This window comes from Hevea brasiliensis, chromosome 9 (genome assembly GCF_030052815.1).
Source record: "Hevea brasiliensis isolate MT/VB/25A 57/8 chromosome 9, ASM3005281v1, whole genome shotgun sequence".
Lineage (NCBI taxonomy): Eukaryota > Viridiplantae > Streptophyta > Magnoliopsida > Malpighiales > Euphorbiaceae > Hevea > Hevea brasiliensis.
The window spans coordinates 90,027,144-90,043,091 of NC_079501.1; the positions used below are offsets into that span (position 1 = coordinate 90,027,144).

At 36.6% G+C, this 15,948-nt stretch overlaps 1 protein-coding gene across 1 annotated transcript in view; it reads right to left on the reverse strand.

Annotated features, from left to right (window-relative positions):
• The window catches only part of LOC110659793 (DENN domain and WD repeat-containing protein SCD1), a 42,643-nt gene that overhangs the window by 12,745 nt on the left and 13,950 nt on the right, over positions 1–15,948 (reverse strand). Inside the window, exons 9-21 of the mRNA XM_058153927.1 lie at positions 6,613–6,667; positions 6,430–6,513; positions 5,764–5,956; positions 5,507–5,633; positions 5,343–5,394; positions 5,210–5,254; positions 4,160–4,235; positions 3,961–4,034; positions 3,835–3,885; positions 3,481–3,638; positions 3,269–3,316; positions 2,060–2,117; positions 1,883–1,966 (exon numbers count right to left, since the gene is read on the reverse strand). Of these exons, the coding sequence (XP_058009910.1) occupies positions 1,883–1,966; positions 2,060–2,117; positions 3,269–3,316; positions 3,481–3,638; positions 3,835–3,885; positions 3,961–4,034; positions 4,160–4,235; positions 5,210–5,254; positions 5,343–5,394; positions 5,507–5,633; positions 5,764–5,956; positions 6,430–6,513; positions 6,613–6,667 (1,105 nt within the window). The remainder of the gene's footprint in view (positions 1–1,882; positions 1,967–2,059; positions 2,118–3,268; positions 3,317–3,480; positions 3,639–3,834; positions 3,886–3,960; positions 4,035–4,159; positions 4,236–5,209; positions 5,255–5,342; positions 5,395–5,506; positions 5,634–5,763; positions 5,957–6,429; positions 6,514–6,612; positions 6,668–15,948) is intronic.

Consider the following 15,948-nt stretch of genomic DNA (forward strand, 5'->3'; position numbering starts at 1 on the left):
AAATATAGAGATGTGAAGAAAGATTTACACATGATTTTTATTGATTTGGAGAAGGCTTATGATAGTGTTCCAAGAGATGTCTTATGAAATGTGTTAGAACAAAAGAGGGTATCTATTAGGTACATACAAGTGTTGAAAGATATGTATGAAGGAGCAACTACTATTGTACGCACAGTGAGAGGGGACACAAGAGATTTTCCGATCTCAATTGGATTACACCAAGGATCAGCCATAAACCCTTACCTTTTTGCATTAGTTTTAGATGAATTGACGAAACACATACAAGAGAGTATTCCTTGGTGCATGTTGTTTGCGGATGATATTGTTTTGATAGATGAGACACGAGAATGAGTCAATAGAAAGCTAGAGCTTTGGAGAAGTACTCTAGAATCAAAGGGTTTTAAGTTAAGTAGAACGAAGACAGAATACATGCATTGCAAGTTCAGTGAAGGCCAAACTGGTGATAGGGAAGGAGTTAATTTGAATGGAGTGGTACTGTCCCAAAGTAATAACTTTAAATATCTAGGCTCAGTCCTTCAAGTAGATGTGGGATGTGAGGAGGATGTTAGTCATAGGATTAAAGCCGGATGGTTGAAGTGGAGACGTGCCATGGGAGTTTTATGTGATCGTAAAATTCCCAATAAGTTGAAAGGAAAATTTTACCGTACAGCCATACGACCGGCTATGTTATATGGTAGTGAGTGTTGGGCACTAAAGAGTCGTATGTGTCTAAGATAAGAGTTGCAGAGATGAGAATGTTAAGGTGGATGAGTAGCCATACTAAACTAGATAAAGTCGTAATGAGAGTATTAGAGAAAATGTAGGAGTGGTGCCAATTGAAGATAAGTTGAGAGAAGGGAGATTGAGATAGTTTGGTCATGTGAAGCGTAGACATACGGAGGCTCCAATTAGACAAGTAAAGCACATTAGGTTAGAGGATAGATAGGAAAAAAGAGGTAGACCTAAATTGACTTGGAGGAGAGTAGTACAACATGACCTAGAAGCATTACACATTTCTGAGGATTTAACCCAAAATCGTTTAGAGTGGAGAAAGTGAATCCATATAGCCGACCCCAAATCTTTGAGATAAGGCTTAGTTGAGTTGAGTTGAGTATTCTTAGATATTACAAGGTGCAAGCGCATGCCTAAGTGAAGCAAGGCACAAAAATATGAAAAATCCATCAAAAGTCAAATAAATACGAATAATCCATCAAAAATTAAATAACATAAAACTAAGGATAAAAATAAGCATCCGAGTAATAATTCATTGAAATATTAATATAAGTCATGAGCCTATGTTTTACAAGGATTTAATTTTTACAAAATTATTTATTGTTTATTGAAATTCTTTTTGTCTTACATTATACACATTATTTTATATGATTAAATAAAATTTTTATTATAATGTGATATTAATTAAATTATATATGCAACATAAATTTATATAATCTAAATTAATTACATATAAAAATATATGTAATAACTACATATATTCATTTCGTTTTTCATTTTTACCTTATTGCATCACCACCATTGCCAATTAAACTACATATAAAAGACGCAATCCAGCCTTGACAGATACAAACATGATGTATTAAATCTCGCTCATTGTTACTATTATGCAATGGATGTAATGGCCGTTATCAATACTTTTTTCCTTTTGCTGTTATTTAACGTGGGTAGTGATAACGTCCCCCTCAAAACTTGTATTCAATGGCTGTTTTTGAAACCATAGTAAAATCACACACAATGGCAAATCCCAAATAAAGAAATGAGCCTGGTTGAAAATCTGTGAAACCTGGATATTTTGGCTGAAAAGGGCTGGAGCTGTGGACCAATGATGCTACAATAAACCATAAAAGAAGAACAAAAGTTAACTTACAAGCTGCTTGTATCCAATATTGTTCCTCTCTGCTATAGTCTCAACCACGTACCAAGCATCAGTATCAGGAAGTCCCAATGCAGCCTTGACAATGGCAAATAATAAGATCAAAATATGTCATGTTTGGTATGGAGGAAAATAGGCAACACAAGAAAAAGTGAAGACAAAGAACACCACCATGTGAGATGCCAACAGAATTAGTTGTGTTGTGACTAAAGCTGCATAATTGGTTGACCTGATAAAGAAACAGATGAGCATATGAGCATCATAACTAGCTATTACTATACAGATCAGCACCATTTCACAGGATAGACACCAGTCATTTCTATGCTCAAAGGGAATGTAGTTATAGTTATCTGTAACTTTTCATCGAGAAGTTCTAAAATTAGGAAAATGTAGGATTTCATTTATTAGTTTCTTCCTATTTGGAAGTCCAAGTCACTATAAGTTTAGAGTTAGTTAGCATCTATAAATATATGCTCATGAATGAAACTTTTCTGAAGAACAGAGGCGGAGAATTATTTTAATTTTCCAACAATTGTGCTGCTTTGGCATTATGCAATTCCAACCATAGGAGTGACACTAACTGTAACTAGGGCATGATGCATAGGAAATTAGCTATAATTTTAGAACTTTCCTTTGATTTTGCAAATAATATCATAGAATAATTTTCACTCCAGCAAACCTTAGAAATTTTGCATTAAGGTTCTAATTTAGCTCCCATCAAATAGCAATTTAGGAACCATAAAGTTACTCTTCACAGAACTATTCTAGCCCACGGCACACAATTATTGGAGCCTCAATGACCATCTTTGTCGTATTTGGTTTCAACCCAAAACACATGCTCACCTGTTCCTCAAGCTTCCAGACAGATTTCATAAACATATGGCATAAACTACCTACTAAGCTCTAAGATTCTGTTAAAAATTCCAGAAAACTGCCCTAAATCACTAGATTGGCATGGGATTGTTAATCCTCCCTCTAATTTGATTGGTTAAGAATTTGTCATCAAAATTTCAGGAAACCACAGCTCAGTTAATTCTCCTCAGATCCGACAAAAAGTGTCCAAATCTATGTATTTATCAATCCCAAATTGCCTATTAATCCTTGGAAGCCTGATTATAAATGGTTAGCAATCAAACAAAAACCCTTATAATCAATATCAATTATGGGCAATAGATAGAGCATTAATTAACTTGACCATTGAGTATAATTGCATTAGTTTCCTTGAACACTATTCACAGTCAAACAGCAGGCCTTTTGTTGGAGCAACGTAGAACAAATGAGCACAAACTAGGTAACCAGGGCACCAAACTAGAATCTGAAATCAGTGATAAGTAACTAATGAGAATTTAGTAAATGTCATTTAACAACGTGTAATCTTACTTGCTTGAAGAATGCTCCATGAGATTGTCAAAGTAGCCTTCCCAGAACCTGCAACTCCAAAAGGAGGGAAAAAGAGAACTTATCAAATTCGGGAGACAGATTAAAAGGAAATTCCATTTGTTATAAAAGTAAAGTGACAGAAAGTCAGGAAAGATTGAAAAAAGAATACAATGATAAATGAAATACTGCAAGGAATAACCAATAACACGTACCTTAGCTCCTCCCATATGGACAGTGAAATTAGATGCCGCTCGACATAGTCAGAAACATTATTAGCATCCTTTTTATACATCTCAGCAGATACTTCAAGGGCATCTCTAATGGTTGACACATCATTCCGGGATGTCGCACGACTAATTGCTGTTTTTAGCTGAAACAGCATATGGATAAAGTTAAGAAGATTAAGATAAATCAAGAAGGGCAGGCATAAAAGCAACAATGAAACAGCAATTCACCTGTAAGTGGGTAAAGCATCAGAAAACATTCAACAAAGCAAAGCATGATCAGTGACTATAAACTTTATCTAAAGACAAGGCAATTTCCCATTTTTTATGACATCCACATACCAATTCTTTCACTGCAATGAACTGCTCATCAGTCAATTGACAGTGCCATCCCTGCAAGCATAAATGCAGCCATAAGTTAGCTAATCCTGAAAACAGCAACTATTCTACCAGTTCATGCCCACTTACTGAGTGTATATGCTCCCTTATACATTCAACAAACCCACTGCCACCAATTCCCTCTGCATCAGACTCAATCAGTGCTGCAATGCCGACAACAAACACTCATTAATCTGCTGTACTCTTTAAAGAAAGTAAACTGATTTGCAACTGATATAGTATTTGCCTAAAAATGTCAACATAAGTTTGAAATCCTGTATAAAAATACCAAGGATTGTGCCATATTCAAATGAAGAAAGTGGATCATCAGTAGCTCCCAGTTTCAGAAGACGCAGCCACAAACCCTGTACAATGATAAAAACCATATTACTTGAAACCATAAGTATATGATAATGGAAACAGGAAAGACCTCAACAATTTCAGCACCATTGTCAAAATCTTTTTTAAAAAATTATACATCTTTTCTCAAGCTGGCAAAACACAATATTTGAAATAAGACAAACCAACAAGATTCTACCAACTTTTGTGTATTCCCTAGCCAACACGTGTGAGTTTTTACATTGTATGCAATCCATGCATGACCAATGTACATGTTGCATACATGAAAAAGCAAAATACTTATTCCTAGTGATGTGGGACCTTCTTCTGCTTGAGATTTTAGGTCTATGTACTTCAGGAAGAAATTTAGGAAATTTTCGTAGTATTTTACTTATTTATGAGTTATGTTGATTTAGTATTCCTAATTGGGTTAGTACTTTCTTATTCTGGGATATTATAAATATCTATGCAATCTAGGTATTTTGGTGAGATTATTATTACTGACAATGGAGTACTAACAAGAAATTTGAGAGTTTTATTTCTTCCCTTTTCATTGTTCTATTGGTTCTACATCACCTAGCTTCACTAAATCATAATATCAGTATGACTGATTGCATTATCTGGTGAACCTTCCCCTACACTCCAAAATATACAAGATCCACCCAAAAATTCCATCAAAAAAGAGGGGAAAATTGACAAGAGAGAATAAAAGTATGGGGCATTTAAAGGCATGCCACAACACCATGCTATCATCTTAAGTTACTCCCCATCTGCAGGAAACCATGAGAAAAGATGACACCCTTGACATAAAGTAATTTTCCTATGCACCCCAAACATTAAAAATTGCAGAAAACTTTTCCTAATAAGATATAATTTTCCTGAGAAAAAAAAAAAAAAAAAAAAAAAAACAAGGAGAGCCTTATTTCAATAATGCAAAATCCTAGATCTACCCAGATAACTCAAAGATATTGACAGGGAAAGAAAGATAGGAGGGTCTTACCTGCAGCTTAACTTTAATGTCCAAAACCATGCGCTCCCGTTCTGCCTGCAAATATCAATAATTATTGTTCAAGATTGTTCTAAAACTTCAATCAAAGAACTACTACGCCATGACTATGGTACAAAGAACTTACAGCTCTCTCCATTGGACTAAGAGAGTCCTTACCCACTTGCACAGATGGGGAGCTGGTAAGGAAATACGATAAATTATTATCAAACACACAATGAGAGTCATGAAGAAGCAGTACACAGCTCTGCAGGACACAAGCAACATAACCTATCAACCATGCAAATATACCTAGGAGCATGCTTTATGTACTCAAAAGCTCCACTTGCTGCTGCAAGAATCTGCTTCCTCTTCTGTTCTTGCTCTTCTGATCTAATGTTTGAAGGGAATCTATCATAGGTATATTTAGCACCTGATCCTGAAGAACCCAAGAGGCAAAGACAATGAGACCATCAATTTTACCATAACAAAACAAAATTACCTGAACTCTGCTTGGATCCATTTAACACATTAATATCAAATCAGCAATGTCAACAGCTCAAAGTTACCTGCTCCCACATCTTCATCGGATATGGTTATAATCTCAGGCTCTACCAATGACGAGGGAAGAATTGAAATAGGATTTTGACCCCTTCCAATTGCATCTTGTAACTTGTCAAGGAGATTAATGTTATTTTCATCAGAACCTGCCCCTCTCTCCAGATAGTCCAAGAAACCATGAGAGTCCAAAAACTGCGTTATCTGAGGGGGGGAAAAGGAATAGTGAGTGCAAGGAGAAACATAAAATTAGAAAGCCCATAACATTGAATATGCAAATAAAATAAAAACGGCGCGGAGCTGGATTTTTCAGTTTAAATGTTTTCTAATTAGGATTTATTTTTAGTTTTCCTATTTCAATTAGGATTAGTTATATTCCTATTTTATCTAGACTTCATAATGCATTTAGGTTTATCTAAACTTCCTAGAAATTAGATTTATTTTCCTATTAGGTTTAGGAGATCAAACCTCTATAAACAGCCGATATATCCTATGTAATTTCAGTTTTTAGAGATTTGTTTAATAAAATTCTGCAGAATTATTCTCTCAAACACACTGTGTGTTGTGTGAGTGTTTATATTGAAAGCTCTAATATATAACTCAACAATTCACACGATTAATTAGATTATTAGGAGTTGGCAATGAGAAGCAAATGATCAAGGGGAGAACCAAATCACCATGGGCTCTGACGGCTGGTTTGTTGAGCGAGAGCGCTTCCTCAAAAATGCTTGAGTGTTGAAGACCTGTGTTGCACTATTTTCCTGAAAAAAAAATGTAGGAAAATAAATATCATGGAGATTACAGTGTAAAAGTTTTACAAACAATTCCATACAAGAAGAAAAATTATTAAATGTACATACAATGAAATTGCGGTAACCACCTAAAATTGATGCAAAGAACTTTAAGAATATTAACCTGCACATAATAGACAAATATGACAAGTATTATAATTAAAAAAGAATATGGGGGAAAAAAAGACAATGTTGCATTCTTTACAGATATGACATAAGCATTTAAGATATGTTCCTGCAAAAAGCACACAAAAGTTCATCAATTAACTTTGGGAATGGGAGGAGGGAGTGAAAACCGCAAATAGAATCCTACTTCCCATGTTTGGGAAACCAGGAGAAAGTGGGGAAAAAGGAAAATATGGGTCCCTCCACTGATACCACTTAATATAATCTCCCCAAATCGGGAAGAAAAGGAGGAGAATATAAACATTGGCAGCTGAGTTCATGCAAAATCACAGTTATCCTCTACTCGCTTATTAATTTCTTGGTTGCATCACCAATCAGTCTTGGTTGGTAGAATTGTAATTTCACCTTTCAAAAAGCTCCTCTCTCCTCATTCTCTTCTCCATTGTCACCCGATCCAAAGAAGAAGATAGGAATGTAAAATCTCTCCCTTCAATTTCATTCCTTAATTCCACTTACTTCTTCTCCCACCACCCTACTTTTTCCCGAATAAAGGATAGCCCAACCAAAGAAAAAAAAAAAAAAAAAAAAGCGCTTTAAGCCATTAAACATGTTATAGAAGTCTTCTTAATGAGGAAGTTTACTCCAATTATAAGATTGACTCCTATAGGATAGGATTCCTAATCCTTGTAGAATTAGAGTTCTAATCCATTTAGATTAGGAGAATATTGTATACATATATATATATATATATCTGTGTATTAACATCTTGGTGAAATAGAAAAATACCTAAATTACATGGTATCAGAGCCTCAAGTCCCTAGTTCCGAAGTTTTTTTTTCCCGTTGAAAATTTTCTCCCGTTCCCTATTCTAGGTCATCGGCTCACTGTAAACTAGGAGGACCTCCTAGGACTATCAAAATACCTCACAACCAGCCTCAAAAGGAGGCCCAGGTACTGATCGGCCGTCCCTCAAAGTTCGGTGACCAAACGTGAAGCGAGTGGCCTCCACGAGCCACTTTTGTGTTTCGGCCACTGTTCCACGCGCCGGCGGATGTCCGCGCATGTGGTGTTTTCCAGCGACTCCTGACGGCCGGCGATTCTTCCCCAACGTCGCCCCGACGAGTTGATCCCATCCCTGCAGCCCGTGTTTGGATTTGGCGCTACGTTCTTGGCAATGTTTGAAGAATCGCTTCTCTCAGGTCACTAGATCTGCTGGTGTTCGATAGCTCGGGCTATTTGTGAACTTTAAAGTGCAATGGCTAAGGGTGAGACCAAGTCTATAATCACTGATGTAGTCCCAGTGATGACTAAAATCACTGAAAACAAACTTAATGGGTTAACCTACTTGGAGTGGAGCAAAACTGTTCGGATTTATTTACGGAGTATTGATAAAGTTGATCATCTCACGAAAGATCCACCGAATGATGATACTAAGCAAACTTGGTTAAGAGAAGATGCCCGTTTATTTTTACAACTTTGGAATTCAATTCATAGTGAGGTAATAAGCCTTATTAATCACTGTGAGTATGTTAAAGAACTGATGGAGTACTTAGAATTTTTATACTCTGGCAAAGGCAATATTTCTCGCATATATGATGTTTGCAAAGCATTTTATCGACCTGAGAAACAAGACAAATCTCTTACAGCATATTTTATGGAATTTAAACGTGTTTATGAAGAATTTAATGTCCTGTTACCATTCAGTCCTGATGTAAAGGTGCAACAAGCTCAACGTGAGCAAATGGCTGTTATGAGTTTTCTTGTTGGTTTACCCTCAGAATATGAAACTGTTAAATCTTAGATTCTCTCTAGTTCTAAGATTTCCTCCCTTCATGATACGTTTACACGTGTCCTTCGTACAGAAAGTACTTATTCTTCACAACCTACTAACGGTGCTCTTATTAGCAGAAATATAAGTGGACAACAGGGATATAGAGGAGGAATTACTAACCACAGAAACAATCAACGCAATGTGTAGGCTAGTTCTAATCAGAACTCAGGAGGAGTCATTTGTTATTATTGCCATGAGCCTGGACACACAAAACGCAACTGCTTAAACTTTCAGAGGAAAAATCAGCGATCCCAGGTGGCAAATATGGTAACAGAAAATTCTACAATGTCTTCCTCTTCTGAGAAAACTATCTCAGTGTCTACAGAAGAATTTGCACAGTTCTCCCAGTATCAGGCATCTCTAAAGCCTACCAACTCCTCAATCACTGCTATCGCTGAGTTAGGTAAATCCAGTACATGCCTTGTGTCCTCATCCAAATGGGTCATTGATTCTGGTGCTACAGATTATATGACAGGTAATTCTGCTCTTTTATCTGATTTTCAGTCTTTTACCACTCCTTCCACAGTCACATTAGCTAATGAATCTACTTCGTGTGTCATTGGTTCTGAAACTATGAATCCAACCACATCCATATCTTTGTCATCTGTTTTATGTCTAGCTATCTCTCTTTTAATTTACTATCTGTTAGTAAACTCACTCGAAACTTAAATTGTTCTATTTCCTTTTTTCCTAATCATTGTTTGTTTCAGAATCTTACGACGAATAAGATTATTGGTAAATGACATAAGTCAGGAGGTCTCTACATCCTTGATAAATGTGAACCACGATCTATTGCTTGCTCCAATACCTTGACTCCTCTTGAAGTTCATTGTAGATTGGGCCATCCTTCTTTATCCACCTTGAAGAAATTATGTCCTCAGTTTCATTCTTTGTCAGTACTAGAATGTGAGTCATGTTAGTCTGCTAAGCATCATCGTTTACCTTCTGTGCCTAGAGTCAATAAACGGGTTTCGTCCCCTTTTGAATTAGTTCATTCTGATATTTAGGGTCCATGTTCCATTACTTCTAAACTTGGATTTAGATATTTTGTTACTTTTGTGGATGATTACTCTCGTATCACATGGTTATATTTAATGAAGAATCGTTCTGACTTATTTTTTTATCTTTAATGCTTTTTGTGTTGAAATTAAAACTCAGTTTGATACTTCTGTACGTATGCTAAGAAGTGATAATGCTAAAGAATATTTTTCTGAGCACTTTCAGAACTATCTGACTCAGAATGGTATTCTTCACTAGTCTTCTTGTGTTGATACACCATCTCAAAATGGAGTTGTCGAAAGAAAAAATCGGCATCTTCTTGAGATAGCTAGGGCAATTCTTTTCCAAATGAAAGTACCTAAACATTTTTTGGCCGATGCAGTTTCTGCAGCATTTTTTTTTATCAATCGCATGTCATCTTCTGTCCTTGATGAGGACATTCCTTATACTATTTTATTTTCATCTAAATCATTGTTTCCTATTGAACCCCGGATCTTTGGTTGTACTTGCTTTATGAGGGATGTTTGTCCACAAGTTTCTAAATTGGATCCAAAGTCTCTTAAATGTGTTTTCCTTGGATACTCGCGGCTCCAAAAAGGATACAGGTGTTTTTCTCAAACTCTTAATCGTTATATTGTTTCTGCTGATATTACATTTTTTGAGCCTACTCCATTATTTCCTCAAACATCTATGTATGAGAATCAGGGGGAGAACGGTGACCTTTTAGTCTACACTACTAAACAAACACAATCTCCTCTTCCTGCTCCTTCTGTCCCTGTCTCAGTCCGACCCCTTGTTATTCATGTTTATTCAAGGAGATTGCAGACTCCAGACTTAGACCCTCCCACATCTTCGTCGTCGGAAGATCAAATTACTACCACTGATCATGATCCTACTTTAGATCTTCCCATTGCTCTTCGCAAAGGTAAACGTACATGTACTTACCCTATTTCTTCTTTTGTTTCTTATAATCATTTGTCTTCTCCTTCTCAATGTTTTGTTACCTCTTTAGATTCTATAAAAATCCCTAAATCAGTCATTGAGGCATTATCTCACCCTAGTTGGTGTGCCGCTATGAAAGAGGAAATGGAGGCCTAGATACAAATGATACATGGAAACTCGTGTCTTTGCCCACTGGTAAAAAGGCTATCGGGTGCAAATGGGTTTTCTCGGTAAAGACGAATCTTGATGGTTCTATAGCCAAATTAAAAGCACGTCTTGTAGCCAAAGGATATGCTCAAACATATGAGATAGATTACTCTGATACTTTTTCTTCTGTAACTAAACTAGCTTTAGTTCGATTGTTCATCTCCCTAGCAGCTACACATTATTGGCCTTTGCACCAATTAGATATAAAGAATGCCTTCCTTCATGGTGATCTCTAAGAGGAGGTATATATGGAGCAACCACCAGGGTTTGTTGCTCAGGGGGAGTTAGGTAACGTTTGCAAACTTCGAAAGTCTCTTTATGGCTTGAAACAAAATCCTTGGGTTTGGTTTGGGAGATTCAGTAAAGTAGTACAAGATTTTGGTATGCAAAAGAGTAAGTGCGATCATTCAGTGTTTTATAAGCAGTCTAAGACTGACCTAATTCTACTGGTAGTTTATGTTGATAATATTGTTATCACTGGAAGTGATTCTTTAGGCATTTCATCTCTTAAACACTTTCTTCAGACCCAGTTTCAAACAAAAGATTTAAGCCCACTCAAATATTTCTTGGATATTAAAGTTATGAGAAGTAAGAAAGATATCTTCTCGTCTCAGCGGAAGTATGTTCTTGATCTACTGACAGAAACTGAAAAATTAGGCGCTAAGCCTTGTAATGCACCAATGACCCCGAATCTCCACCTTGGAGCAGAGGATGGTAAGCTATTTGAAGATCCAGAAAAATACAGGAGGTTGGTAGGTAAATTGAACTATCTTACAATAATTTGTCCTGATATTGCATACTCAGTCAGTGTAGTAAGTCAGTTTATGTCTTCTCCAACTTCTGCTTATTAGGAAGTTTTAGAACAAATTTTGTGTTATTTGAAGGGAGCTCCAGGGCGAGGCTTATTATATAGTAATCATGGGCATTTGAATGTTGAATGCTTTTCAGATACAGATTGGGCAAGTTCTAAGGCTGATAGAAAATCAACTACAGGATATTGTGTCTTTGTTGGAGGTAATTTAGTGACATGAAGTAAGAAACAGAGCGTAGTCTCGCGATCTAGTGCTGAATCGGAATACAGAGCTATGGTACAATCAGTATGTGAAATAGTATGGATACTTCAATTATTAGATGAGGTTGGGCTTAAGACCTCTTTGCCTGCGCGGTTATGGTGTGATAATCAAGCTGCTATCCATATTGCTTCTAATCCTGTGTTCCATGAACGGACCAAGCATATTGAAATTGATTGTCATTTTGTCCGAGAAAAGCTTCAACAAGGGATTATCTCAACACAACACATCAAAACTGGAGACCAACTAGGAGATTTGTTTACAAAAGCTCTAAGTGGAACTCAAGTTGACTACATCTGTAACAAGTTGGGCATGATTAACATCTATACTCCAACTTGAGAGGGAGTGTTATAGAAGTCTTCTTAATGAGAAAGTTTACTCCAATTATGAGATTTGACTCCTATAGGTTAGGATTCCTAATCCTTGTAGAATTAGAGTTCTAATCCATTTAGAATAGGAGAATATTGTATACATATATATATCTGTGTATTAACATCTTAGTGAAATAGAAAAATACCTAAATTACAAAACAAAAAGTCATATCCCATGGCAATAGAAAACATATGCGCTGTGCATCAGAAAGCCTAGCAAAACAGTCCTAATTTTAACACTAATGTTGACTTCTGCTTCTGCAACAGATTTCACAAAAGAGCACATTTGGAGAAAGGATCTTTTAGAATGGATAGAATTACAAACCAAGAGCAAGGATTGAATAGTATTGGAAACGCATGTCCTTAATCAATAAATAGAAAGAATCCCAAATCCCAAATGCATAAAATAATCATCATAACCATTGGATTTTTCTCATATTGAGACTAAAGATGCCTAAAAATTAGAGGAACACCTCTGTTCCTATGTTTAAGAAAAAGAAGGATTTATGGAATTGTTTTACCTATCCCCTCACAAACTCATTTTACTTGTGTTCCAGTTACCATTCTTTTTCCTTTGCCAAATCCACTATTGAAGGATAAAGTCTGTCTATATTAAGGGCTTATGTTTAATTGCAATTCTCCAAAGAATTAACACTAGTGACTTGTAGCCTAAATGGAGGCCTAAAAAGCTCTCCTTGCATGTGTGTTATATGCTAAAAGGGAAGTAAATCTCATTCTCATCTGTTTCTTCATTCCACCTGTGTGTTTGACCCATTTTGAGAGTTGTTCTATGGTGGGTGTTCGAAATGAAGGGACTGTTTGTTAAATATATAAATATGCCTAAAATATATTTCAAGGAACATTCACTAGTGCAAAGACTAATAAGAGACTGAGAAATTCCATATCACATTTAGCTAATATAAAGAGTTAACTATAAACCCTTGTCTCTTTGTTTTATTAAGGAATGAACTTACAACACATATACAAGAGGATATTCCTCAGTGTAGGCCTTTTGCAAATGATATACCTACCACCTCTGCTGGTGCCACCACCACCACCTCCCGAGATAGCCACCAATATTTTTACCACCACTAATTAATCAATAAAGGGCAAATGAGTAGGTAAGGGTTGATTTGGGTTAACTGGGTATGAGTACCCATATAAATTTTGAATGGGATGGGTATACGAGTCTACACCCCAACCCATACCATCCATTTGCCACCTCTAGCAAGCACCATCTAAGATAGTTTGGTAATGACCAACAAAGATCCAAAGAAACACAGATAGGGAATTTTAAATACATCTAGGTGTCAAGATCAAAACTCCGCCTAAGTAGTTTGCGCTTAGCCGGTCCCAAGCCCGGATAAAGGAGGAAGGTTGCGGTAGGTGACAACCAGCGTAAAAATTTCGTCACACCCTATAATATGGATTTAAATGATATAAACGTTGGGGCGTCCTCTACTAACGACGCGCTACATCGGAGCCCGAGTGTAGTGATAAATATGCAAGGGTGTAGGGCGTTCACCGAAAGCGACGCGCCATGCCCGCGCTCGGGTGTGGTGTTAAGTGAGCAAGGGTTCCCACATCATGGACGGGTGTGGGTAAAGAAGTTAGTCCATAGGACAGATAGTAGAACAAATAGTGGAACAGAACAAAAGATAAACATAGAAAATAATAGAAGATATCATAGAAGGAGACCAATTAGGAAGGAGCAGGATAGGAGGAGGATCAGGGTTGGTACTTGGAATGTTGGATCACTTACAGGAAAATTAATGGAGCTTGTGGATACCTTGGAAAGGAGAAGGGTGAATATTGCTTGCATTCAGGAGACTAAATGGGTAGGAGAAAAAAGTAAGGAAGTGGGTAATTCAGGGTACAAACTGTGGTTTACCGGAAAGGAGAGAAACAAGAACGGAGTGGGTATAATCATAGACAGGACATTGAAAGACGCAGTAGTAGCTGTGAAAAGAGTAGGAGATAGAATTATACTAGTAAAGCTAGTACTAGAAGGAGAAACAATAAATATAGTTAGTGCTTATGCCCCACAAATAGGACTAGACAGTGAGAGTAAACAAAGGTTTTGGGAAGATATGGATGATTTAATGCAAAGCATATCGAATGAAGAGAATGTTTTCATTGGTAGAGATTTGAATGGACATGTAGGAAGTGATAGACAAGGTTATGAGAATGTTCATAGAGGTTTTGGTTTTAGCAGTCGAAATGAGGAGGGAAAAAGCATCCTGGATTTTGCTATGGCATACGACCTAATACTAGCAAATACCTACTTTATAAAAAGAGAGTCACATTTAGTGACTTTCAAAAGTGGGCAACATATAAGCCAAATCGACTTCCTCTTAACCAGGAAGACAAATAGAGCTCTATGCAAGGATTGCAAGGTCATTCCAGGAGAGGCTTTAACAAGTCAACATCGATTGGTGGTCTTAGATGTCAAGTTTAGGAACGATTCAAGTAAGGTCAGAAGAAATAGTGTAGCTCGAACAAAGTGGTGGGAGTTCAAAGGAGTAAAGCAAGTGAAGTTAAAAAATGAGCTTCTCGAGTCCGAAGTATGGAAGCTGGATATGGAGGCCAATGATATGTGGATACAGATGGCATCAAAGATTAGAGAAGTAGCTAGAAAAGTACTTGGAGAGTCTAAAGGATATGGACCACCCTCAAAAGAGAGATGGTGGTGGAATGAGGAAGTACAAAAGGCAGTGAAGAGAAAAAGGGAATGGTATAAGAAATTACCTAAATGTGATAATAATGAGGCATATGAACAGTACAAGATAGCAAAGAAAGAGGCAAAAAAGGCAGTTAGTCAAGCAAGAGCACAGGCCTTTGAAAAGTTATATGAGAAACTTGGAACTAAAGAAGGGGAGAAAGATATTTATAGACTAGCAAGGAGGAGAGAAAGGAAATGTCAAGATCTCAATCAAGTTAGGTGCATTAAGGATAAAGAAGGAAAAGTGTTGGTGAAAGATGAGGACATTAAAGAAAGATGGAGAAATTATTTTAAGGATCTCTTAAATAATAGTCAAAATGGTAATAGCGTGAATATAGATTATAGAACAATAGAAAAGAATATGAATTATACTAGAAGGATTCGATCTTTAGAAGTAAAGGAAGCACTTAAGAGAATGAAAGTGGGTAAAGCCTGTGGACCCGATGAAATACCAATTGAAGTGTGGAAGTATTTGGGAGATATGGGAGTGACATGGTTAACTAAATTATTTAATAAGATTCTAAACTCAAAGAAAATGCCTGATGAATGGAGGAAGAGTATTTTAGTACCTATTTTTAAAAATAAGGGAGACATACAGAGTTGCTCAAACTATAGGGGAATTAAACTCATGAGCCATACTATGAAGTTGTAAGAGAGAGTTGTAGAGCATCGACTACGTCATGATACTTCTATCTCTCTAAATCAATTTGGTTTCATGCCCGGTCGTTCAACTATGGAAGCGATCTTTCTCATTAGAAGCTTGATGGAGAAATATAGAGATGTGAAGAAAGATCTACACATGGTTTTTATTGATTTGAAGAAGGCTTATGATAGTGTTCCAAGAGAGGTCTTATGGAATGTGTTAGAACAAAAGAGGGTATCTATTAGGTACATACAAGTATTGAAAGATATGTATGAAGGAGCAACTACTATTGTGCGCACAGTGGGAGGAGACACAAGAGATTTTTCGATCTCAATTGGATTACACCAAGGATTAGCCATAAGCCCTTACCTTTTTACATTAGTTTTAGATGAACTGACGAAACATATACAAGAGAGTATTCCTTGGTGCATGATGTTTGCGAATGATATTGTTCTAATAGATGAGACACGAGAAGGAGTTAATAGAAAGCTAGA